A 27,536-nucleotide genomic window follows, 5' to 3' on the forward strand; every position below is an offset into this window, starting at 1 on the left:
CCCTGACGTGACCCTAGTTAAAACCCTTTAGACATTATTGGTAATTACAAGACTGACGGTGTTGATCAGAGGAACGCTAGGAAACACTGCACATCCAATGCTGCGATGCCCACTGAATGCTGATGCCCATTGAACACTGATGCCCATTGAACACTGACCATGAATGTTTTCAGATAAAATACAAAATAAAAATAACTAATTGTGCATACATCCCCTAAACTCTTAGACAATAGAGTGAGCTCTGACATGCTGGGTCTTTGTGCACAAACATGTTTCATGACATCTTTGCATAAGACACTCCTTAACGGCAACAGAAATGTTAATGAATAAGACAGCTAATGCTCTTAGGAAGGTGAATCCTAGCGTGTGACCTGGAGAAGTTCACAGGTCATGCCTTCTGTGATTTTGGTTGGGCGGCAGCCTGTCAGATAAAAGAGGCTATTGGTTGCTATTTTTTTAAACGCTCTATATTATACATAATATATGGTCAATTTGCAAAACTTGATAGGGCTACATTATTTATAGTGTTAAATGCACTAATACGACATAAAAAAATACGAGGCCACTGCACCTTTTTCTTTCATTTCCGAAAAAGGAAGGTTTTGAGTGAGGAACAAAAGGGTTCAAATTAAGAGACAACTGCAAATTGAAAGCTTCTGTTCCTCACTCAAAACTTTCCTTTTCAACTTTTTTGGAAAGGAAAGAAAAGGTGCGGTGGTCTCTTAATTTTTTTCAGAGCTCTATATGTGTGACTATCAAATTGGATGCCATTATATTTCCTGAAGGTGCATATTGGGTGTAAGACCAAACAAACCTTTGGTCTAGAAGCATGTTGATAGTCTAAGGGGCTTGTACTATACAATACAGTTAATCAAGTCTACTCAAGTGCAAGGCTCCAGGCTTTGTGAAGTGAAAGAGGGCTTTGTGAAGTTATTCAAATCTCCTTGTGCACACAAGGAAAATCGCATTTGAATGAGGGAAATCTTGTATTGTGACTATTAAACCATACATTATCCTTATGAAATGTAATAACTGACAACAAAAACTTGTTCAAGCAAGACGAAAATCTTGAGAGAGAAAGAGAGGGAGATGAAGAGCACCTTTACTCTTCTGGACATTTTCCAAAGAAGCTCGCCGGTATATCAGTTCCAGGATAATCCAAAGGCTGGATGGGTTTGCCAGTATATAAGGGCCAAACTATATGATGGAGAGCCAGTCAGAAGAGACTTGAAGCTGGGAAATTAGTGTCAGTGTGAGTGATAGAGTGAACACAAAACGGGGGGAGGGATATGAGACATATCATTTAATGAAGTACATCAGGTGAGATAAGAAGAGAATGAAGGAATGAAAAAATGTTAAAGAGAGAGAGAGATTGAGATAGAGAGAAAGAAAGAGAGAGAGGGAGAGGTGGATTTAGTGCACTGGTATGTGACGTCAGCGGCTTGTTGGATTGAGGAGCTGCATCCTGCTGATTTTAATCCTGCTGATTAAGGGACAGAGAGCAAGTCCCTTTGCAAACCCTCTTGGAGAGAGAAACCATCTGGTAGAGAGAGAAGCCATCCAAGTAGAAGTTACAGAGGGAAATCAAGCTTTCCGATTGAGGGAAATTGTTAGATCGGAGACAATTTGTGCCTGGTGAGAAGAAAGAGGGGCGAACCTCCCCCTTTACCCTCCCCCTCGCTCGTCCCAAAGGTTTTGTACTCGAGACCTCTGCGTGTGCGTGTGTGTGTGTGCGTGTGCGTGCGGACGAAAGAACGACAATGCCCACAAACGGAATTAACAAAGCCTTGAAGCTACAGTTTGGCCTCATCAACCACGAGAGTCGTTACCTGACGGCTGAGGCCTTCGGATTCAAGGTGAATGCCTCAGCATCTAGCATGAAGAAGAAGCAGATCTGGACTCTGGAGCAGGATGACCAGGAGAGCCAGGTTGTATTCCTGCGCAGCCACCTGGGCCGTTATCTAGCCTCCGACAAGGATGGAAAGGTGAGCTGTGGAGCCGAGCATCCCAACTCACCCGATTGCCGCTTCCTCATTGTGGCCCAGTCAGACGGCCGCTGGGCATTGCAATCAGAGCCATACCAGCGCTACTTTGGAGGCTCGGCGGACTATCTGTCCTGCTTTTCTCAGGCCATCGGGGACAACGAACTGTGGGCCGTTCACCTGGCCCTCCACCCGCAGGCCAACCTACTCAGCGTTGCGCGCAAACGGTACGCTCATCTGTTCGCCAGGGAGGGCGAGATCTCGGTGGACAGCAACATCCCATGGGGTGTGGATTCCCTTGTCACACTGGTCTATCAGGATGGGAAGTACTGCCTGAAGACATGCGACAGTCGCTTCCTCAGCAACGACGGGAAGCTGGTCAAGGAGAACACCCCCGCCACCAGCTTCACCCTGGAGCTTAAGTCGGGCAAGCTGGCCTTCAAGGACTGCGATGGGAAGTACCTGACGCCCATGGGTCCAACTGGCACACTGCGATCCGGCAGGTGCTCCAAGCCCGGCAAGGACGAACTGTTTGATTTAGAGGAGAGCCACCCGCAAGTTGTTTTCCAGGCAGCCAACAGAAGATATGTCTCCGTCAAGCAAGGTAATTATCCATCGAATTGCAGTAATGAATCGAGCACATTCTTCTTTAGGAAAAGTACTGGGTGAATCAATATCCTCACTGAAGGTAATATAATTGACTTGTCTAATTACTGAAAAAGTTGGTTCAAAGTTAACTTACAACAAGATCTCACAGTCTCGTGTTAAGTAACCAACATTTGACCATGGGAGATAAACATCTAAAGGTAAGGTAGTTAAGGCTCAGTAGATCACAGCTTTATAATCATGTTTGGCCGCACAGCAATTGAAGCCAAATACTGTGTTAGTTACCTAAGCTTTTAGACAGGTGTTTGACAGGGGATTTTAACCATTAAATACAAAGTTTTCCAGAAAAGTAAAATTTCTCAATATTGCTACCTTGAAAATAGCATTACTGCGGCCACTCTATGAACTTCATAGCATAGTACCTCCACAAAGCTCATTAAGAAAAAACTATGAGCACAGAATAAAATGGTTAGGGTAAAAGTTAATTTTAGCTCACATTCTCATATTGGTCCTTCTCAACTCATAAAACTGAAATGGTTAACAATTGATAAATCTGTAGATAATTCACACTTTGTTTCCTGAAGCACCTCCCACAAGTTGAATTGGCTTGATGGGCACTTCTTACGTTCAATATGGTCAAGATCACTGGGGTAGCGCGGTGACGCTGGGCCAGGGTGCAAGCTGTCCTTACAGCCCCCCCCCCCCACCCAACCCTAACCCAAGGTGGTATATCTGCATGTAAAAAAAATCTGACGTTTCCAGCTACAATAATCATTTACAACATAAACAATGTCTACAATGTATTTCTGATCAATTTGATGTTATTTTATTGGACAAAAAATTGACATTTCTAAGTGACTCCAAACTATTGAAAGTCCGTGTATACTCCATTTCAGATTTTACATCTGATTCTTCGGTAACTATTAAGTGGTCATCCATGACATCCTGTTACACTTGGATATAAATATTAGGTGACACTCTTTAGGCTCCCTTAGTCATTCATCAACATGGGAAATGCCAGAGTAAACATATATGAAATGAGACAAAAGATTGTTGGCCTTCACAAATGGCTAAGCAAGTGTAAAATGACTAGAACTGTGACAAACCTTCTTCGAAGAAGACCCCTATTTTGCCCCCACACAGTTATAAGGATAGTTTAAGTGGCAAAACAATGTCAGAGAATCACAGTTGGAGAGTTGCAAGGTTACATCACAAAGTTTCAGAAACAATGGCATGGTATGGCAACCAAAAAAACAAAGGTAGGTGTGGCCTACAACAACACCTGGTCATTCAGAAAATAACCTAATATCCTCTGTGAAGTATGTTGGTGGATATGTGATGTTGTGGGGGTGTTTTACTTCCAAAGAACCTGTGAAACATTTTCAGATACATGGCAACGGTCTCTATCAGGTACCAGGGGATTTTAGGCCAAAACCTGTTTGCCTTTGCTAGGAGCCTACAACTGGGTAATTTATGGATCATTCAGCAGACAACAATCCAAAGCATACATCCAAATCCAAATGAAAATGGTTCACTGAACATAGCATCAAGCTTTTGCAATGGCCATCACCATCCCATGACCTAAATCTCATTGGACACCTGTGGGGTAAGCTGAAGATGAGTCCACAAGCAAGGATCAAGGAGGATGTGGAGGAATGGTTTTATATCCCTTCTTATGTGTTCTCCCATCACCTCAAAGAAAGACTTCTCATAGCTGCTATGTTGGCAAAGTACTAAATGCAGGGATGCCAATAATTGAATTGAACAATTTGTTCCAGACTTTTATCTATGTTAATGTTGTGAAGATTTAGTGTGTGGCCTGAGTGCCAATGTCACATTGTGTGTTGCCCGGATGTCACATTGAGTGTTTGCCTTCAACTTTAATGTTTTATGTCCTGGATAGTTTGATATACATATCTGTATCTATTGCTCGGCGCAATAAAATTCATGTATTTTAAATTGTGAAGTTACAGAGAAGACAAATGGAAAGAGAATTGGAATTCAAAAGAGAACAGACCCGCTGGAAACATACAGTACCTAAAAATGAAAAATGCTCTGTGAGCTTCAGAATTGCTCAACTTTCTGAAAGGTTTTTCTTTTCTGGTCGCCACTTTTTTCCCCATTCCCCACCAGCCCTTCATGCATTATGGGTCATGTAGAATGCCCATACTTGTGTAATGGGTGAGGATGTCAAGTGCAATGGGTGTCTTGTGTAATGGGTGAGGATGCCAAGAAATGCAAAGAGAAAGATTTTCATGTTTGCATTTATCCCTTTTAGAGGTTGGTTGGGTCCACTGCATATAAGCAAATGGCAGTAAAATCAAATCAAATATTGTATTTACATGGCGGTGCATTTACGTAAGGCATCTGACTGCCTGATGATCGGGCCGTAGATACTCAAGACGATCTTGCGAAGAAGATATACTTGTGCTGCGCTACATGAAGAAAGACGTGTAGATATATTCTGATGAGAGACAACAATTGCAGTGGATGTGAATGACGCCTCCATGAGACAAATGTGATCCTTGAACACAGAGAAAACTTGCTGTACTGTATGTAATCCACTGGGAGTGTAAGCCCGGATACAGGAAAGAACTTCACATCATGGATGTGCACTCACCAAAAAAGATTTTCAGTAAATCGAAAGAACAAAACACGTGACACGTTAAACTGGAGGGCACGTTCCCCCTGTCTCTTAGCTCCTCTCACCAGTCAGCCATTGAGCACCACTACTGGGGTCATTGGGGCTGGGTAATGGGCTTTGTCATTTCCACTGCATGTCCTATAGAAGAGATTAGGGAGGCAGACATGTCCTGCTGGTTGCTGTCACTCCAATCACTGGGCGTGTTCAGGATTGCTGCTATTCTATTGTAGCTGAAGCCTTACACCTGGAGGAAGAGTGGGGAGAGTGAAGTGTGTTTCCCAAAAGATGATTTGACCGTGGTGGCTAGTGGTAGTCCTCAGTTAGTCCAGACAGGCAGTTATGAAACACCTAAAATGAGATGGCAAGAGCTGACCAGATGGTTTGGTTACCCACATTCATTATTAACTCTTGGCCCAGGGCTTTCCCAGTGAAAGTAGAGTGGAGGTGGAGAGATTGGCTCTGCTGAGTTTGACCTACATACCTAAAGAAAGGACAAAAGGCCTGTAAAAGTGCAAAAATATGTTGCCAATCTGCAGTCTACACTGTTTCTAGTGTTATTTGGCTTATATTTCAAACAAAGACCTATAAGGTTATACAGTTATCACAGATTTCTCCCGGCCATAGCTCTAATGGCCTAATGCAGGGGTTCTCAACTAGTGGGTCTCAAACCATATTTGGGTCCCAGGAGGTTTTGAATCAGGCATGGATATCTAGGTACCAATTATTTTAAATGAAAATACAATGATTGTAATGTAATTCTATTTAAAGGTAAAAAAAATCCAGTATGTATTTTAAGTAACTCAAATGTAGGAATATTGTAGTTATAACCCAACAACAAGATATTGTGATTGTACGCCAGTCATGCTTCACTATACTCAGAAGAGCAGCGTCAGGTAAGGCAAGCAATTTTAGTGCACTGGGGCCTACATGGACTAGAAGTCAAAATGTGCAGGGCCCTCTAAGTAAATGCACCTTGTCTCCACAGGAGCTTTAAGTCCAATGCACATCTACAGGGCCCAGTAAAACATGATGCACAGGGGACCATGATAATAAACTTACATCACTGTCTAGACTGTTGATTGGCAAGTTCAAACACCTCAGAATGATGTTATCATCCTGAGCATTTTTCAAATGGGAAAGACATTTTAAGTTTTTTTTTAAGTAAATATCCATCACTTGTCCCAATCAACAACATTATTTTGGTATGAGATAAAGTTGCATTCCATAATTCTGGGAAACTGGTGTGTAAACAAGACACTAATGAGCTAAAATGGGTCCCCAAATATTGTACACCAAGTCATGTATGTGCCAATATGTGTTCAAAACCAATAGCTTTCAAACTGGGTATTTCATGGCTAACTGACTTACGACAGTGATTCTACTATGCACATAACAAACAACACATTACACATCCAGCCCAAAGTGGGTTAGGGTTTAGAAATACTGTTTGTTATTCGCAAAATTCCTAGACTGCATCTTTATCTAAGCATTTACTTTTACCAGCTAAAACCAAGAAAGAAAGAAAGTGTGTGGGAATTAAAATGAAAATAAACCTTTACCAAATGTTTTCGATTATATACATTTTTTATTGATATAAAGTATTTTTGATATTGAAGTACATCTATTACCAGTGCAATTAAGCAGATTTTGAGAATACTAACAAGTTTGTTTGCAAGAATATAAGTGTATCAGGTCCTACTCAGATTCCAACCCGGGTTCTCAGGATGGGAGTTGTGCACTCTAGCAAGGAGCCTAAAACCCATGGGTCCTAGTGTCTTCTCGCTAGAGCTCCTCTTAAGGCATCATGGAGGGAGATTTTCACTCATTGCACAGCACTGAAATTGCTGGCCTCTGTTAAACCCAACTCCCCTAAACTTCACTCCCACCATCCGGGTCACGGCACCAGTGTAACAGGTCCTAAGGGACTTTCTAAAAAATAAAACAAGGACGAGAAAATCTGGAATAGGGTTATAACAGGAAATGATCAGTGACATGACTTAACAAAATAACAAAGACTAAGAAACACTAACTAAGATCTGACATGGACTGAGAACAATAAAACAAAAAGACTAACATGCAGCACACAATGTAGCTAGGCTGATGGAAAGCACTGGCATGAGCAAACAACAGACATTTAACAACTCACACCACAATGCCACAAACATAGGGCTAAATAAACAACCTAATCAGAACCAAGACCAACAGGTGTTAAGACTAACAAGACAACGAGGAACATGTGTACTACCTTAACAAGGGACACCTAACATAGAGATATCCTAGAGAAAATGAATGACAAGAAACCCGCACAAGACACGAGACAGGATGTTACAGAAGGAAATATCACTGCATGTGTACAAATGCCTCCCAGTCACACAATGTGCTCTGGATAATTTTTTTTCCCCAAGGACCTTTTTCTATTTTTCTCTGTTCATCCTTCCCTCAATCCTCATCAGTCTTCCAGTCCCTGTTGCTGAGAAGCGTCCCCGTAGTATGATTCTCCCACCACCATGCTTTACCATAGGGATGGTAGTTACCAGGTGTTTAGCGATACCTTGTTTTTGCCAGATGTAGTGCTTGACATTCAGGCATAACAGTTTGAGTTTGATCTCATTTTCATCATGCTCTCCTTTTACTCAGAAGTGGCTTCCGTCTAGCCACTTTACCATAAAGGCCTAATTGATGGAGTGCTGCAGAGATAGTCCTTCTGGGACATAATCCCACCAATCAAATATATTTTATAAAGCCCTTTTTACATCAGCAGTAGTCAAAAAGTGCTTTTACCGATATCATGCCTGAAAACACAAATAGCAAGCAAGAGAGAATGCACAGTGGCTAAGAAAAACTGACTGGTAGGGTCCATAATTAGGAAGAAACCTAGAGAAGAACTGGATTTTGAAGAGTGACCAATCCTCTTCTGGATGCACGGGGTGAAGAGTACATGACCTTTAGAGCCACCACAATGTTTTGGCATGATCAGAAGACAAGCAAGTGACTCAGACCACGTGAGCTGTGACCTAGGGTCCTTTATCAGAATCCAAGTCTGCTGTATAATCAGGTGGACAAGGACAGGGAGAAACAGGGATAGTCAGGTTGGGTATGGGCAGTGGCCTCAGGAATCATCAGACCGCAACCTGTTCATTTGATTAACTGTATAACTCGTCTTTGGGGTTCCAGATATCTTCTGTTTCACCACGATGGAGCCACCGTGGTCCTGGGAACTTTCAATGCTTTAGCAATTTCTTTTTATAATCTTCCCCAGATCGAAGCCTTCACAGAATTCTTTGAGGTCTTTGAGACGTTTAGAGGTCTGCCGAGGGTGTTTTAGACTTCATGGCTTGGATTTTTGCTCAGACATGTTTTGTGAAGTGTGGGACCTTATATACACATGTGTGTGCCTTTCTGAATCATGTACAATCAATTGAGTTTGCAATGATGATCAAAGGGCACACGATACATTTGCGCTCAATTTGTAATCACATGGTAAAGTGTCAGAACATTTACTTTCAACAAATTGGCACAGTTTTCTGAAAATGTGTAGATTAATGGCAATCAATTAAAAAAATAAAAAATAAATGCAATCAATTATAAAAATAAGTCTATAACACAACGAATTTGGAGAATGTGAAGAGGTACAGTTAGGTCCGGAAATAATTGGACACTGGTTCAAGTTTTGTTATTTTGGCTATTAACCAAAATATATTCAAGCTTACTGTTAAATTAATATGGGCAAAAAGTGCAGTCTCTCAGCTTTAATTTGAGGGTTACAAATTAATATTTCTTAAATGTTTCATACAATATTTTTGTTGAATTAATGCTGAAAGTCTGCACTTCAATTGCATCTCGGTTGTTTCTTTTCAAATCCACTGTGGTGGGGTACAAAGAGAGCCAAAATGAAAATGAAAATTGTGTCAGTGTCCAAATACGACCGGTCCTAACTGTATGAATGTTGTCTGAAGTTCACAATGTTAAAGATGATTTCAAAATCTGAGCAGTTAATACCATTGTTGAAACCCTCTTGGTCAAATTGGCTAGGACCTGTTAATAATATATCTATAATAATATATCTCTTGTTCCCTCTGAAACCAAAATCTTTTCACATTGGTGTTCACTTGAGGGAAGGAGACAGCAAAAATCTGAAATGGTAACAGACAAACCTAAACTTTCTCGAGACAAACTGTCCACTGCAATATCATTTTTTTACCACTGTGTGCACTAATGAATACTCCCCGGCATGGCCACTCCCCTTCTCATTCTTTTAGGAACCAGGCAGGAACTGCAAAGCTGCTTAGTGGTCCCTGTGGTGCAGATTTGCATTTCACCACAGAGGGAATTACAGAAGGCGAATTAACATGATAGTTGGAGGAGGGTGTGTATGGGATTAACGCTCTAACAGGCTCAAGAGAAAGGTTGAGGGATATTTCTGTGCTATCTAAACTGAACACTAGCATACACAATCTGTTATATACTTTGTGATGCCCTTTTTTGTTCATACCAGAGAGATATTGATAGTTTACTACTGTTATTTAAAGAATAACTACTAGCGTGAGAAACACAGCATGATGCAGATAATGTGCTGGTTGAGGGGTTGAATCCAAAAGGGGTCACTGATTGGAATGTGGATTATGGATTTGACTCTAAGGTCTCATAAGGAGAATTTTTTGGATGAGAAACTGTAGTTTTTGTTTTTTACATGCACACAGAAATTGATGCAATTACAAAATAATGTAGAGTGATGAGAAAATATCTGTCTTATCTGTCTGGCTATTGTTATTCTTTCCAGTGTCGTTTCTGCTGGGACCAGCCAAAGGGTTTGATTAAAAAACGTCTGCATGTAGGGTTCCTTCACAATTTACAAGCAAAGTATTTTCTTTTGCATAGTTTTTATATTCTGAATTCTGTTCTTTTTAAATAGTATTTTGCAATTGTCCTCATTCAAATGTTCTTGTCATGAGATCCATTTTGAACAGTCATCTGGTTGAATCAATCAGGTTTATCTCAATTCAGTCCTTCATTTGAGTATTTCTGAATTGGAGTAGCTGTATTCCGTTGGAGTAGCTGTGCTACATAACCACATGGGAGTGATAATGCTATTACAACACTTTACAGTAACGGTGGTATGGGCATGGTGAAACGCAAAGCTGGGTTTAGTCGTTCTTGTCAATGAAATACTTAGAACTGTGTTAGATTGAGCTTGAGTTGTGCAACGGGCCTGAGGGAATTTGAATAGGGTTTGTACAGTGTTTGCAAACCCTTTTCATGTTTCACTCAGTTCAGCCCAATCCAACACTCTAAGTATTTGAACATTTTCAAACAAACACAGTTTGAATGCAGGTCTGGAAACATCTGAGGTTTTTTAGGAAACACTAAAAAGCAAAGTATATGTCTACATTACCCAACAATTCATCTCGGCACCGAGACACTGCTTGTGCGCTGGTTCATCTGTCTACTGAACATGTTCATTCGATTATCTTTGATCACAGTGGAAGTGTCATAACTAGGGATCACCTCGGGACACCTGTAATCTGCTCTGCTGTAATGAAGACTCACCTAGCCAGATAAACTGCCAGGATAAGACAGGACGTGCAAACGAAAGGCTCATCCGAGAAGCAGGATGCCCAGGGGCAAGACGATGCCAAGGTCGCCCCTCACACCACCTTACTGCGAGGGTTGTTCATTGGGACATGTGATGGTTTGAAAACAAAAAAAAGGGAGTTTCGAATTGGAACAGCCCAGATAATCCCCAGAGTTTCAGTCATTCTGTTTAGTTCCTTACAAACACCAAACATGTTAACTTACAGAGGTCTGTGGAGTTATTTGATACCTCAGGGAGAACCCATAGAACCCATTTCAAGTCTGTCATGCATAAGGTGTTTATTTTCATTTACTGTATAAAGTCCTAATCCTGTTTTTAACATCTAAAGGACATTTTCTCTGGAGAGGAAATCTATTGGCTAGTCAGTTAGTAGAGTGTGTAATGGCATGGTTGGGGGTTTGATTCCCGGGGAACCAGTCTGTTAAATGCAATATGTTTTAATGTCATTAATTCACATGATCAGGAAAACTCCTGCCCATATTTTCTGCAACAAAACCATTAACAGTGGACCATCCAGATAGTTGGTGAAATGTGTTTAAAGAATGCCCTTATCCTTTTCATTGATGTTCTTCTTGATGTTCTATGAGCTTACAGTCCTGAAGTCAGCCTAATATCCCCATGCTCACATGAGGTTATGTTTGCACATTTACACACTAAATAGACCGGCCTATTATATTGTTGAGCACAAAACAATTATTTTCTTCTTTTTATTTGCAATTCACATGATAGTTTACAGATCCAATAAAAAGAAAACATAAAACCCTGCACACTGCTCATATTAGCATCCCTGTTGTTAATTTAAAGTGATGTACTGGCCAAATGGCCTTTGTCTGAACTTCATACGAACAAAAATTAAATTGTCCTTATGATCCTGGACTGTGTCTGTAATTAAGCATTGTTTATTGCTTTTTTGCATATGCACCAAAAATATTCAGTGTTTATATCTAGACCAGTTAAGCTCAGTGCCCCCTCACCTGAAAACAAAAGATTTCCTTATCAGGTTTTTAAAAACCCTTATGGGTCACAAGGATGAGACAACCCTTCTTGGACTTAACATGCTGAGACTGTCATGAACACATATATGTTTTGCTCTATGAATAGAAATATTTAGACATTTAGGAGATATTCTACATACAACAAGAAGATAAAACAGAACATAGCGATAATATTCTATCTACCTCCTAGGATCTAGTGTGTATAATACATTATCCTGTTCCCACAATGTAGTTCCCAGTACATACGGTCTATAATACTGTGTTCACCTCCCAGGACATAGTGTCTATAATACTGTGTTCACCTCCCAGGACATAGTGTCTATAATACTGTGTTCACCTCCCAGGACATAGTGTCTATAATACTGTGTTCACCTCCCAGGACATACGGTCTATAATACTGTGTTCACCTCCCAGGACATAGTGTCTATAATACTGTGTTCACCTCCCAGGACATAGTGTCTATAATACTGTGTTCACCTCCCAGGACATAGTGTCTATATTACTGTGTTCACCTCCCAGGACATAGTGTCTATAATACTGTGTTCACCTCCCAGGACATAGTGTCTATAATACTGTGTTCACCTCCCAGGACATAGTGTCTATAATACTGTGTTCACCTCCCAGGACATAGTGTCTATAATACTGTGTTCACCTCCCAGGACATAGTGTCTATAATACTGTGTTCACCTCCCAGGACATAGTGTCTATAATACTGTGTTCACCTCCCAGGACATAGTGTCTATAATACTGTGTTCACCTCCCAGGACATAGTGTCTATAATACTGTGTTCACCTCCCAGGACATAGTGTCTATAATACTGTGTTCACCTCCCAGGACATAGTGTCTATAATACTGTGTTCACCTCCCAGGACATAGTGTCTATAATACTGTGTTCACCTCCCAGGACATAGTGTCTATAATACTGTGTTCACCTCCCAGGACATAGTGTCTATAATACTGTGTTCACCTCCCAGGACATAGTGTCTATAATACTGTGTTCACCTCCCAGGACATAGTGTCTATAATACTGTGTTCACCTCCCAGGACATAGTGTCTATAATACTGTGTTCACCTCCCAGGACATAGTGTCTATAATACTGTGTTCACCTCCCAGGACATAGTGTCTATAATACTGTGTTCACCTCCCAGGACATAGTGTCTATAATACTGTGTTCACCTCCCAGGACATAGTGTCTATAATACTGTGTTCACCTCCCAGGACATAGTGTCTATAATACTGTGTTCACCTCCCAGGACATAGTGTCTATAATACTGTGTTCACCTCCCAGTACATACGGTCTATAATACTGTGTTCACCTCCCAGGACATAGTGTCTATAATACTGTGTTCACCTCCCAGGACATAGTGTCTATAATACTGTGTTCACCTCCCAGGACATAGTGTCTATAATACTGTGTTCACCTCCCAGGACATAGTGTCTATAATACTGTGTTCACCTCCCAGGACATAGTGTCTATAATACTGTGTTCACCTCCCAGGACATAGTGTCTATAATACTGTGTTCACCTCCCAGGACATAGTGTCTATAATACTGTGTTCACCTCCCAGGACATAGTGTCTATAATACTGTGTTCACCTCCCAGGACATAGTGTCTATAATACTGTGTTCACCTCCCAGGACATAGTGTCTATAATACTGTGTTCACCTCCCAGGACATAGTGTCTATAATACTGTGTTCACCTCCCAGGACATAGTGTCTATAATACTGTGTTCACCTCCCAGTACATACGGTCTATAATACTGTGTTCACCTCCCAGGACATAGTGTCTATAATACTGTGTTCACCTCCCAGGACATAGTGTCTATAATACTGTGTTCACCTCCCAGGACATAGTGTCTATAATACTGTGTTCACCTCCCAGGACATAGTGTCTATAATACTGTGTTCACCTCCCAGGACATAGTGTCTATAATACTGTGTTCACCTCCCAGGACATAGTGTCTATAATACTGTGTTCACCTCCCAGGACATAGTGTCTATAATACTGTGTTCACCTCCCAGGACATAGTGTCTATAATACTGTGTTCACCTCCCAGGACATAGTGTCTATAATACTGTGTTCACCTCCCAGGACATAGTGTCTATAATACTGTGTTCACCTCCCAGGACATAGTGTCTATAATACTGTGTTCACCTCCCAGGACATAGTGTCTATAATACTGTGTTCACCTCCCAGGACATAGTGTCTATATTACTGTGTTCACCTCCCAGGACATAGTGTCTATAATACTGTGTTCACCTCCCAGGACATAGTGTCTATAATACTGTGTTCACCTCCCAGGACATAGTGTCTATAATACTGTGTTCACCTCCCAGGACATAGTGTCTATAATACTGTATCTACCTCACAGGACATAATGGCATTTCAATGTGAGGCTAACCATGAGGGCAAAGCAAGAAAGCAACTCTAATTGAGAGACAAAATATGTTTTCATTTATTGGGCTCTGTGGGACTCAGTGATGAAGTCTAAAGCCTTACTGATGTGATCCAAAGTACCTAACCTTTACCACTCACTCCATTCAAGCAAGCCTAGGACAAACTGCAAAAATAGCTCAGTCTGCTTGACCCATGTTTTGTAGTGTGTAACTAACAACAGAGGAGAAGAGACAGGAGACCGACAGTTCTGTAATGAGCTGTCACATCACTGCTGTGCCCGAAGGGCTCCGAGAAATTGCCTTTGAGTGTAAATGGCAGCAGACAGGAGATAGTGAGCATTGTGATCATCATCATTGTAATGTCCTTCTAGCCATGGCATAATTATCCCGGTTATCTTTTTCCTTTTATTTGCCTCCTGTTGTTGTCACTGGTTTTTGTCCCCTTCATTTATTTAAGCTTTATTTGGTCAACTTTTTGAAGAGAGCCCTGCATGGAAAGCCAACTGGCGTTTACATTTGTTCCTGAAGAGTAGTTACAGAATAGAGTGGTTGTCTGAACATTTAAAGATCTTGATGAACGGTTTGGCCTTGAAGGTCCAGGTACTCTTATAGTGTCTGTCCCCCACTGGAGCTCAGGTCCTCTCCAGGCTTCTATTCCTAGGATGCTTTTCTAAGCCAAGGGTTTATGGTGGACATTTCAATAATGACATTTTGACACTGGCATATATAAAAAGGGCTTTTCAAAACACAGTTGATTAACCTGATTGCACAATAACACTATAAGGAATAACAGTATAATTAGTGAATGAAACTGTGATGTTGTATTGTCTTAGGTGTGAGCATCCCAGCCAATTAATGCAGACTGTGATGTTGTATTGTCTTAGGTGTGAGCATCCCAGCCAATTAATGCAGACTGTGATGTTGTATTGTCTTAGGTGTGAGCATCCCAGCCAATTAATGCAGACTGTGATGTTGTATTGTCTTAGGTGTGAGCATCCCAGCCAATGAATGCAGACTGTGATGTTGTATTATCTTAGGTGTGAGCATCTCAGCCAACCAGGATGTGGAGACAGACATGGAGACCTTCCAGATGGAGATTAACAAGGAGAGCAACAAGTGCATGTTCAGGACCAATGGTGGGAACTACTGGACACTGGTCTCTCATGGAGGCATCCAGTCCACAGCCACTGAAGTGTGAGTATATTTTATAACCTGACAAACAGCCTAGGGATATCTGGGAGATATAACAGATATAACTAAACACTCTGACATTATCCAAGGATAAAATAATTTGGTTTGCAGGGTAGTTTGTCATGAGAGTGCTACAATCTGTTTTCTGATCCATTCCAATTTGAACTCATTAAGGTTTTTAGCAGATGTGCAATTAAACATTCTAACTTAATTAACCAAAATCTGTTCCAGAGAGGGTAAAATTATAATCAATATGTCTAATAAGGAAATGCTAACAGAATCTATTGGACCATTTGGTGATGTTCCTAGTATTTTGTATTCCTGTTAGCTTGAAAAATGTAATCTAAAGAATAAACAGGGGCTGTGTATGAACAGTTTGAAATTAAGGTAAAGGTTTGTGTTGTATATTGGTGGGGTCAAGTTCAATACAGTAGATTTTAGATGGTGGGCTCCAGATATTTTTATTTGGAGCCCACCAAAATATATTCTATTCTGATAATGTATATAAAACATTCCTGGTAATTTGGATAATATATTGAAGCAAACTGAAAAGAAAACAATAATTTATATATTGCTTTAAACTATAGTCACCACCACACCTCTGCTTTAATGAAATATAACAGCCATAACCTATTATTTTATTTTATTTAACCAGGAATAACTCATTGAGATTAGAAGACTCTTTTTCAAGAGCAACCTGGCCAAGATAGGGAGCAACAAGTCATTAGGGTTAGGGTTGAATATACTGTAAGTACTCTCATAAAAACATCATAGAAATCACAGTCAAATATCACTAAAATAGTACATAAAACAGCAAATTAGAAACTTTGACTGGTCAAGGAATCAGCCTCAAAGTCCTTAATCAATTATATAAAAAACTCCAAGGGGGACAAGTTCTTCCAATTTGAATCTATGTTGTAAGGCGTTCCAAGCCGATGGAGCAGAGTACATAAGATGGTAGCAAACACAGAAAGGCTTTGTAAATAAAAATATACCAGCCTACAGGTGACTAGAGAAGGCCAGCCAACCCCAGCTTATGAAGTGCAATGGTGCGTAAGTACTTTGCAGTTTTAAATAAATCTCAATGCTCTGTGGTGAAGAGTGTCAATGGATCTTAAACACAGAGCAGAAGCATTCTCATATAAAATATCACAGTTGTCCAATATGGGCATATAAGCTGATACAAGCCTCCCTTTGGCTTCAAAAGAAAAAACAAGCCTTATTCCTGAAACAATAATCACAACTTCAGCTTCAATTTGAATGTGCAATTTAAAAGAGATTATGTCATCAATTAAAAGTTACAGCCCAGTATTACTATAGTCTAGTAATGCTTATTTTGGTGCCTTGAACCACACCAGTCATGTAATTTATTTGTAGAACTGCTAAAATTGGAAAAACTTTTCTCAGAATTAAATGAAGTCATTACCATGTAAGATATGCAAATTGCCTCCTTCAGAAAGGAACCTTTAAACACATTGCTCCAAATTATTTCGCCATTGTGTTATTTAGCAATAAGCATTATCCTCTATAGCCTAAGCCAGGGATAAAGAGTAGTATTTTTCTAACGACATGGTATTCTGTGTTCAAGTGCTTCTAATCCCAATATATAGTTTGTATGATCTCTGTTCGCCAAGTATCCATATTCAATAATTTTCATGTAATTTCTGTCATGCAGCATTACCACTGGCGTCCTTAGGCCTTGGCTTCAGGGGCTTAAGCCTTGGGTCTTTTTAGAGTAGCCTGGGTCTCTTGATTGAATTCCAAAAATTGATTTTTTGGGGGTTCTGATTAGATTGTGTAACCATGGGCATAACTGCTCGGAGATCTCTGCTTGTTTCGTGAGTTGACATCAATGTTTCATTAAACAAAAAAATAAAAAAATTTAAATGGTATATTACGTATATATTGAACCTTATTAGTGTTATATCCCTATACATAAGGAGGACACATGGCTGCTGGTCAGTTTGTAAGAAAGACAGGCTTCCTGACTATTGTGAGGAACAGACTTGTTTGAGCCTGCTGTCTGCGGTAAGGTTCATAGACATGCAATTCTTCTCTAAAAATCAAACCAAGAGCATAATTGACATAATTGGGAGTGAATTGTAAATTAGTTGAGTAAAGACCAAGAAAGACAGTATCTGACTGATACTTTAAGGTGGGAACATAATTGAATTTCCCCGTGGCACATTATTGAGGAAGTGAAATTGACCTGTGTCTAATATCGGAGAGGTTATGACCTCCCGGTTTCAGCTGTCCGATTTGAAGTGATTAGCGTAGCTGAGGGCATTCATTGAAAGGTGTTTTAAACATCCTTTCATGAGCCGCTTACAAGGCATTTAAATGTTCTGTTACCTACTGCTTTCTTAATGGCTCCTTTCATTCCCCTTCCCTCCCATCCGGACAATCACAGGGAGGACAATACCATGTTTGACATTGAATGGCTTGGTCGCAGGGTGGCCTTGAAGGCCAGTAATGGGAAGTACGTGTGCACCAAAAAGAACGGGCAGCTTTCCGCTGTCAGTGATTCTGTAGGTAAGTGCTTTGAAATCCAAATCTCTTCTGTGGACCAAGCACTATAAATATCATGTTTAACTCGCTCAACACGACAACGAATAAAACAAGGTTTTTGTCATGTGATCATAGGAAGAGGAAAATTCAGATAAAGAACATGTATTATTACCTAGGCCAGACACCACAGTTAAATCTGTCAATTGTCAGATTTTAGGATATTTTGCAACTTTAACTTCCATACTTGATTTATATAATTTTATCCCAACTCCATCAACTACGCCTAGCATAAATGTTGTTATTCTTAGCATGTTTAATGTAGACATTAAACCACTATTTTTAAAACTCAGGTTGAAACATATATCGTTCAAAAGCTTGTTTTCCGCAGCATATTGTGAGCTAGTCCACACGTCTATATCTTCTGTAGACATGGTGTTTTGTGCTGAAAGATGAGTCATTCTTATTTCTGGAAACTACATTCTAATTGCATTTGCCTATCTTCTTTTTTCTTTTTCTCATAATTACATGTTTAATTACAATCACCATCCAATTTTTCTCAGTCTTCAAAGGAGGTACTCTACAATCATAATATTCCACACAGGTTCTTAGGTCTTATAGCCAGATTTATGTAGAGGCTTTATATATCTTGTGTCATTTAGCTTTTGTGTCATTTTATCTGTAAATATAGGCAAAATATTATGTATTCGTCATACATATGAATATAGTTTTTATAATAATTTCATGAAATAACATATTTTGATGAACTGTTCTGTAAAAGTCTGAACATTGGGTGTCTTTTCACAATAAAAAAACATAAAACATTCTAGTTTAATGTGTTGAAAAATGTATTCTCGTGATATGCAAATTAGCAAATATTAGTAAATATTACATTTGCATATTTTAGTAGTTACATAAATAAACCTTGTAATACCGAAATATCTTATATTTCTGAAAACTTTCAACTGGTAAAGTTTCTGTTTGGTATGATTTAAGCAAAAAAATAATAATTAATAAAAATATATTAGAGGGTGGTACCTGGCTTTAAAACGGTATCTCTCTGTTGTTGCAGGAGATGATGAGCTCTTTTTGATGAAGCTCATTAACCGTCCCATGTTGATCCTGCGAGGGGAGAACGGTTTCGTGTGTCACCACAAGAGCTCCAACACGCTGGATGCAAACAGATCTGTCTACGACATCTTCTCGCTGCTCTTCAATGATGGCGCCTACCACATAAAGAGTAAGTGTGTTTGTGCGTGTGTCTGCCTTTTCTATGTATATGTAGGTATTTTGTTTGCCTGTGTTTTGTCTGTCTTAGGTAACATGTACCTTAGGCTCAGTATTCAGTCTAAGCTCAACTAAACACATTTAAATAGTGCATTACGGGGCCAATTCCAAGTTAGAAACATGCTATACTACCCATACATTTTTAACATACTTCTAGGTCGTTTTTCTTAGACTTTCCTCATGCACAGTGGTTGGGGGGGAGGAAAGTCTAAAAGTTCACCCACCTTTTATAAAAGGTGGGGGAACAATCATGCAAAACAACAAAAGGAACCAGGCAAGCCTAGTTCAGCCAGCCCACGATTAGAAAGGATGAATGCTACTGCCCTTGCTGGATTCAAACCGGGGTCTCCTATGTGACAGGCTGTGTGTTTAACCAGTAACCCACTAATCTATACGCCAAGTGTCGGTATAGCATCTTGACATTAGGCCAAGTTTGAATATTTAGTTAGACACCATTAAGCATTGTGTTAAACTGTCTTATTAAGTTTACTTCCACCACAAATAGCATGTATGAATTGTATGGATTTTGCCATTGGCCGTTTTAATAGCTCATTAGTCAGTAATAGGCTTACTAGTATCTACTAACTTACTACTTGGAATAGTCATAAGAATTGAGCAATTGCTAGCTTTCGTTTTTCATTCATTCGTGAATAACACTGATACAGTAACTATCCTTATAGGTGATGATAACTGACTTTTTGTCAAGTGAAAAGACGAGAGAATCGTGGAAACCCCTACTCTTTTACTGCGCAAGGGGTTGTGATCTATACCCCATAAAGCATGCTCATAGGCATACTTCAAAGATCCAACAGAAATAGCCGCAATATAAATGTAAAGGGTTTTATTTTAGGCTTACTAATATGTAGCTACTGAAGGTTGTAGCCAACAACTTTTTATCTGTGGCAAGGCTCGAACACCGGTCACCTGTATGGCAGTCCACATCTCTAACCACTACACTATTTAACTTGGGTAGTCAGTCAGCCAGCCAGTCACTCACTCAATCACTCAGTAAGAAACATTCACTCTCTCTTCTTGGCACTTCTATTAAAGGAGACTATGTAATGGCTTGTTTATTTGCCTCACTGTTATCATCAGTTGGTATTTTTAATATAGTGCTGTCAAACCAAAAAAATCATTGGGATTAATCGTAGTGTCTTCTGTAGTTAATCACGATTAATTGCAATTTTAAAATGTATTAAAATGTAATGAAATGATACCATATTTCTACAATCTCCTACCATTGTGCTTTTGATCAAGGCTCCAAATAAAATAACATTTATGTTAGGTTATTTTATAAGAAGTCAAAAATGAACAAACACACACCTTAGTGAAATGTAGTGAAGAAAAAACATAATGAAAATTTGAGATGAAAGTTGCTCTGAATTAGAGCTTTTGCTAAATGACTAAAATCTATATATTTTAAATTAAATAGGAAAGTACTAATGAATTAATAATTTAAAAAGGTTTGGAGAGGCTATACGCACAAAGAAAACAAAAGTGGCAAACCACTTTTCTGGTTTTCAACCCAAGATAATGATCAGTCTACATATAGAAGAATAGTATATAACACCCTGGTATGTTCCTATAAAAAATGGACTGACACGGATTTCTGTTACAGGCAATGGAGCAGAGCTACTAGTTTACAAAAACCTGTCATAAATCATGTAATCCATTGTCACAGCTGTCTAAGTTCTAACTACAGGAAAAGGGAGGAGAGAGCAAAAACCTACAAATTAGTTTGAATGCATAGAATCAATCAAATATTATTTTAATATGATGACTTCCCTTTTAAGTCTAAGGTCAGAAGAGAACCCAGAACATTTTAATTGCATACCATTTAAGCATTTGTACCTCGGGTAGGAATCGGACCATATGTGAACATCGATCAAGGCAAAATTATTCCGCTTTAACTAACACTAACATTGTCCATCTTCATTAAGGTGTGGGCGGAAAATTCTGGTACATTTCCTGCAGTGGTCTGGTGTGCTCAGATGGAGACAAGCCTGAAGACTTCTTTCTGGAGTTCCTGGAGCATGGACGGGTTGGCATTAAGGGGAAGAATGGCAAGTATGTGCGAGGGGACAGCGGAACGCTGAAGGGCGATGCTGAAACTCTGGACCCCTCCTGTCTCTGGGAGTACTGACCCGGCACAACCCATGACAGACTGGTTCCCACCAGAGTCCACAGTTTACCCAGGGTACAGACTCATGTGGAAAATATTCTCTGCACTTAATTTTGTTAGCTGCGAAGTGCTCCCACATTTTTTTTTGTATTGGCAATAAGTACAATGTGTAGAAAATTACTTTGTGTTCATTTTATTGTATTTGATGCCCCCCCCCCCCCCCCCCAAAAAAAAAATTTGGTTTTAAAAAGGTATTTATCTATTCAATCATTTTGGTTTAGGCCCCTGTGGGTGTCAGGTGTCTGTGCCTGTTTGTTCATTCAGACTTGAGCTTTTTACATTCATGTATTTGTTGTGATATTTACTGATGTGATGAACAGGACACTGCTCTTGAACATATTTACTGATTGAAAAGTTGTCAGGTGGCCATTGTAAATAATAAGGTGTTTGTAACTGCCTGGTTAAATAAATGTTAAGAATTTTTTTGTTTGTTTTAAAGAGGAAACAAATCAGCCTCCACAATCATCAAATTAATGACCCTGTTTAATTAACTTTGTAGAAACCAACAGATATTTGATGTCATCCTTGTGTTCATAAAACTACTCTTTACCAGAGGTTTCTCCTTGGAATTGATCACTGATATGACATGGCTGCTGCAAGCAACCTTGCATGGAATCTTCAATTATGTCCTGTCAGATCAGTGATTTACTCTAGGGTGTCTTTAAAAGGCATCTGAAAAATGGCAGTGTCTGGTCTTCCTACAGAATATGTATTGCAATCAAAGTAATTATAACTAAGACAAGAAATGACTAGTATGTTGAACCACCCACTAGTACAAGGAAGTACTAGAAAGTTGTTAGATGTCTACATGACAGAAAAACTTAAGACCAAAATAGTTTGAAAAGGGAGCATAAAAAAGCTGGGACACTGTGTAAAATGGAAATAAAAATGGAATGGAAAGATGTGCAAATCATTTAAACCCTATATTCAATAGAAAATGGTACAAAGACAACATATCAATATGTTGAAACTGAAAAAATTACAAGTATATGCCCACTTTGAATTTAATGCCAGCAACACGTTTGAAAAAAGCTGGATCAGGGGCAACAAAAGACTGGAAAATTTGTGCAATGCAAAAATAAAAATCCTGGTGGAACATCTCACAACTAATTTGGCTAATTGGCAACAGGTCAGTAACATGATTGGTTATAAAAAGATCATCCCAGAGGATGCTCTTCCAGAAGTAAAGATGGGGAGGGATTCACCACTCTGTGAAAGACTGCACGGGCAAATTTTGAAATAATGCATGACAATATATTAATATCAAGGACCTAATAAGGCGTAGGGCCATCCGTTGCCTTCTGAACAGCTCTAATCCTATTTGGGACGATGTCATACTAGTTCTGAACTCTGTGACGTGGACTATCACACCATTCTTCAAGAAAAAATCCTCTTTGTACTCTTCACTCCAGAACTTCCCATAAAGGAGGACAGGGAAGCTATTTGATGTCATCCTAGTATTCATAAAACTACACTTGCATTGATTTAGCAGTGTGTAGGGGTCATTATCATCCTATAATATTGGAAAATCTTGAGGGAACGGTGTTTGCACCATAGGGTGCACCTGGTCCTGTAAAATAGCCTTACATTCCTTGGACACTATACAACTAAGTTGGTTGTAGACATTGTGGGCTGTAGGCATCCTTTGGCTTTCTCCAGACGTAAACCCATCCAGATGAAGAACTTAGGTTGAAAGATGACTCATCCAACTATATGACATTTTTCCTTTGCTCAGGGGTCCAGGTTTTGTGCTCCTTACACTAAGTTATGCATCTTTGTGCATTGGCCTTTCCAAATGGCAGCCCTTCCATAAGTTCCAGCATTGTGAAGCTCACAACGTAAAGATTTTGTTGAGTGTCCCAATATGCCTGTCGGTCATCCTTATCTTGTGAGCAAAGTTCCTCTTTGCCGATGACATTTGTCCATTTATTGGCATATGATGTCAATATTTTTGTATGTAATTCCAACAATTACTATTTGGCCATAGATGTAACGTTGTTAGTTGCCTCATGTTTTTTTGAAAGCTGAAATATCAAACTGCTAATTGTCCAACCCCTTTTATAGCTAACACATATGTACTGCTAATTAGCAATCAACCTAAAGGGACCTCTGCATCTGTTTGTAAATGTGATTCAGTTACATCAAAACAACAGTATTTTTCTATGTGGTGCTTTTTGTCCAAGCTGTGTACATCTTAGTTCTAATCAAGCAACAGACCAGCTGATACACAACTGAAAATGTCACTAAAAATGGGATTATGTAAAATCATTATAGAATATATCAAATATCAAGAATACATCCCAGCATTCTATAGTTTGGCGCTTCCCAAGCCTGTTCCTGGAGATCTACTGTCCTGTGGTGTTTCTCTCCAACTCTAATTCAGCACAACTGATTCTAATAATTAACTGGATGAAAAGCTAAATCAATTCCGTCACAAATGGGGTGGGAGAGAAAACCTACAGAACAGTAGATCTCCAGGAACAGGGTTGGGCAGCCCTGCTATAGTTCCTTTCATGTTCTTTTGACATTTAAATCCAAACGTGTGCTGATCAGAAGGGACAAAGAAACAACTCCATAAAACCATCTTCCAAACTGAATGTTAGACAACATGTAAACACAAATCTAGTGTAATTGTGGAAATCTTTAGCCTCTGAAAGATACAATGACGAGGCAGTTTTAGCCTCCTCAGAGTAAGACAGATTTTCTCTTCGTACTTGATGGAGTCCATGTTGCCATACAAAACTACTCAAAAGTTTGAGTGACTTAGAAATGTCCTTGTTTTCCATGAAAACATACATGAAATCAGTTTGAACAGGAAATATAGTAACATTTATAGGAAATGTAGTCATTGACAACGTTAGAAATAATGCTTTTTAATGGAAATAATAATTAAAGGAAATAAAAATTGTGCTTTTGTCAAAGAATTCTCCATTTGCAGCAATTAAATCCTTGCAGACCTTAGGCATTCCAACTGTTAATATGTTGAGGTAATCTGTTGAGAATTCACCCTATGCTTCCTGAAGCATCTCCCAGTAGTTGGATTGGCTTGATAGGCACTTCTTACCTTCCATAGGGTCAAGCTGCTCCCACAACACCTCAACTGGGTTGAGATCCGGTGTCTTTGCTGGCCACTCCATTATAGACAGAATACCAGCTGACTGCTTCTTCCTGAAATAGTTCTAGCATAGTTTGGAGCTGTGCTTTGGGTCATTGTCCTGTTGTAAGAGAAAATTGGCTGCAATCAAGTGCATGGCATGGTGTCGCAAAATGGAGTGATTGCCTTCTTTCTTCAAGATCCCTTTTACCCTGTACAAATCTCCCACTTTACCACCGCTAAAGCACCCCCAAACCACATTGCCTTGCTTGACAGATGTCGACAAGCACTCTAGCATCTCTTCATATTGTTTGTGTCTCATGAATGTTGTTCTTTGTGATCGGTACACTTCAAACTTCGATTAGTTTGTCATAACACTTTTTTCTAATCTTCCTCTGTCCAGTGTCTGTGTTCTTTTGCCCATCTTAATCTTTTCTTTTTATTGACCAGTCTGAAATATGGCTTTTTCTTTGCAACTTTGTCTAGAAGGCCTACATGTCAGAGTTGCCTCATCATTGTTGAAGCTGCCAGTTGAGGACCCGTGAGCAGGGCCTTGGCTAGGATTTCTGGGCCCCTTGAAATTCTGGGCCCCCACTCCTCTTTCTATTCTGGTTACAGACATTTTGTGCTGTTCTGTGAAGGGAGTTGTACACAGCACTGTACAAGATCTTTTTTTTTTTGTCAATTTCTCACATGGAATAACCTTCATTTCTCAGAACAAGAATTAACTGATGTGTTTCAGAAGATAGTTCATTGTAATGGAAACCACAATTGTTGACGCTCCAGATACTCAACTAGACTAAAGGCCAGTTAAATTGCTTCTTTAATGAGCACAACAGTTTTCAGCTGTGCTTACATAATTGCAAAATAGTTTTCTAATGATCAATTTGCCTTTTAAAATTATAAAATGTGCCATTTGAACACAGGACTGGTTGCTGTTAATGGGCCTCTGTACAGTTATGTAGATATTCCATTTAAAAATTCAGCTGTTTCCAGATACAATAGTAATTTACAAAAATACACTATATTTCTTATTAATTTGATGCTATTTTAATGGAAAAAATTTGCTTTTGTTTCAATAACAAGGATATGTCTAAGTGACCCCAAACATTTAAACTGTAGTATACATCCTAACAAAGTTCCTAGGGCCTTTGGAAGTAAAACAGCCCCACAACGCAGATCCACCACCATACTTCACAATGGGAAGTAGGTTCTGTTTTGCAAGACAATGGCTCCTTTTATGCTAAACACTCCAAATAGCTAGATTTTAGTTTCATCAGAGCATTGAACCTGTTTCCAAACCAAGTTCTAATGACATTTAGTCCAGGCGCTTATGTCTGTGGTTAGGTGACAGCAGGGCAAACAAATTAACACTAGCACACATTTACTTGTAGAATTAGCAAAGAATCCTTGCTTCCCAACTAATGTGGTTACTCTGATACCACCCAAGTTGTAAAAAAAATTCGGAACGACAATAAAGTAACTGCATCCACGTAACTTAGATGCAGTAAAAAGACGATTACAGCTCCCAATAGTTAATTGAATAGGCATGGTTTTATGATAAGTAAGGCCCACATAATTTGCTGTTAACGACAGTAAATAGTCATATGCAAATAGAAGGTTATACATTTTTCAGTAAATTCCCAGCAAAATATCCCAACAGTTAGCTTCTGAATATAGCCAAAAATAAGCTGTAAATTCCATTGTTTATTTAGCAAGAATCAAGGCAGAAATCAAAAGAAATATCAGACTTATTTTCAGATTTGGTATTTTTAAACTGTTGTGGTCCAAATGCAATTATTAATTATAATTTTTGTATCCATATTTGAACATGTTTCACTAGGCAGGAAAATCCCAATAATATCCAAAAGCCACTGTCTTTAAACCTATTGTACAGTAGCCTACTCCGGTTCAAACATGAGGTTCAATATCACAGAAAGGCGCAAAAAAAAAAAAAGTATGATCCCTTAGAAAAATGAATCCTTCAAATCATGGCGACAAGCCATTTTGTTTAATGCAAAGTTAGCTAGCTAGCTAGCAGTATCCAGTCTACCATGGATGGTTTTAAAGAACCAGCTATGTGTGGGGGGGACGTGGTATCTGTTGTATCAATATTTTGGGATCGATCCGCCCACCTGTAATGGAACTTACGGGTTTTAGCGTTGGAAAAATGTTGACGTCTTGTACATTTATCAACATACACGGTATGGCCAAAAGTATGTGAACACCCAACCATCACACCCATATGAGCTTGTTGGACATCTAAAAACCATGGGCATTAATATAGAGTTGGCCTCTCGAGTTCCTCCAAACCAACCTCGTCAAACCATGTCTTTATGGACCCTGCTTTGTGCACAGGGGAACAGTCATGCTGGAACAGGAAAAGTCCTTCCCCAAACTGTTGCCACAAAGTTGGAAGCACCCAATAGTCTAAAATGTCTTTGTATCCTGTAGCATTAAGATGACCCTTCACTGGAACTAAGGGGCCAAGCCCAAACATTGAAACACAGCCTCCGACCATAAACCCTTCTCTGCCACACTTTACAGGAGGCAGTATGCATTCCGGTAAGTAGTGTTCTCCCGCCACATCCAGATTCATCCATCAGACTGCTGGATCATGAATGATGATTCATCATTCCAGAGAACATATTTCCACTCCAGAGTCCAGTGGTATGCTTCACACAGTTCCAGTCGACGCTTAGCATTGCATATGTTGATGTCAGGCTTGCGTACAGCTGCTAGGCCATGGAAACCCATTTCATGAAGTTCCTGACCTACAGTTATTGTGCTGATGTTGCTTCCAGAGGCAGTTTGGAAACCTGTGGTGAACAGGCCTGGTGACGGGGGGGGGGTTGTTTCCCCATAAATACTGCAGTTTTGTTTCCCCATAAATACTGCAAATGGTATATATATTAAATATGACCCCTCATTTAGGAAAAATGCTCCTACAGTTATTTCATCCTGCAGCTGGGCCTGGTGGTGAGTGAGTCGGCCGCCCTGATCTGTGAGGTTGCACAGTCTACCACTTCATGGCTGGGCTGTTGTTTCTAGACACATC

The 27,536-nt window shown here is 39.6% G+C and overlaps 1 protein-coding gene across 1 annotated transcript; it reads left to right on the plus strand.

Moving 5' to 3' along the window:
* The first annotated feature begins 1,228 nt into the window (after positions 1–1,228).
* Positions 1,229–21,544, plus strand: fscn2a (fascin actin-bundling protein 2a, retinal). The gene is made up of 5 exons (XM_010873953.4): positions 1,229–2,586; positions 15,257–15,413; positions 17,821–17,942; positions 18,988–19,155; positions 21,143–21,544. The coding sequence occupies exons 1-5, from the start codon at positions 1,761–1,763 to the stop codon at positions 21,343–21,345; spliced, it is 1,476 nt and encodes a 491-aa protein (XP_010872255.1). The 5' UTR covers positions 1,229–1,760; the 3' UTR covers positions 21,346–21,544.
* The last annotated feature ends 5,992 nt before the right edge of the window (positions 21,545–27,536 follow it).

The sequence above is a fragment of the Esox lucius genome, chromosome 11 (assembly GCF_011004845.1).
Source record: "Esox lucius isolate fEsoLuc1 chromosome 11, fEsoLuc1.pri, whole genome shotgun sequence".
In the NCBI taxonomy this organism is placed as follows: domain Eukaryota; kingdom Metazoa; phylum Chordata; class Actinopteri; order Esociformes; family Esocidae; genus Esox; species Esox lucius.

Coding starts and splice junctions, on each gene's coding strand:
- fscn2a (XM_010873953.4), top strand. CDS start 1,761: ATGCCCACAAACGGAATTAACAAAGCCTTGAAGCTACAGTTTGGCCTC. Junction 2,587..15,256: donor ATATGTCTCCGTCAAGCAAG/GTAATTATCCAT, acceptor GTATTATCTTAG/GTGTGAGCATCTCAGCCAAC. Junction 15,414..17,820: donor CAGTCCACAGCCACTGAAGT/GTGAGTATATTT, acceptor GGACAATCACAG/GGAGGACAATACCATGTTTG.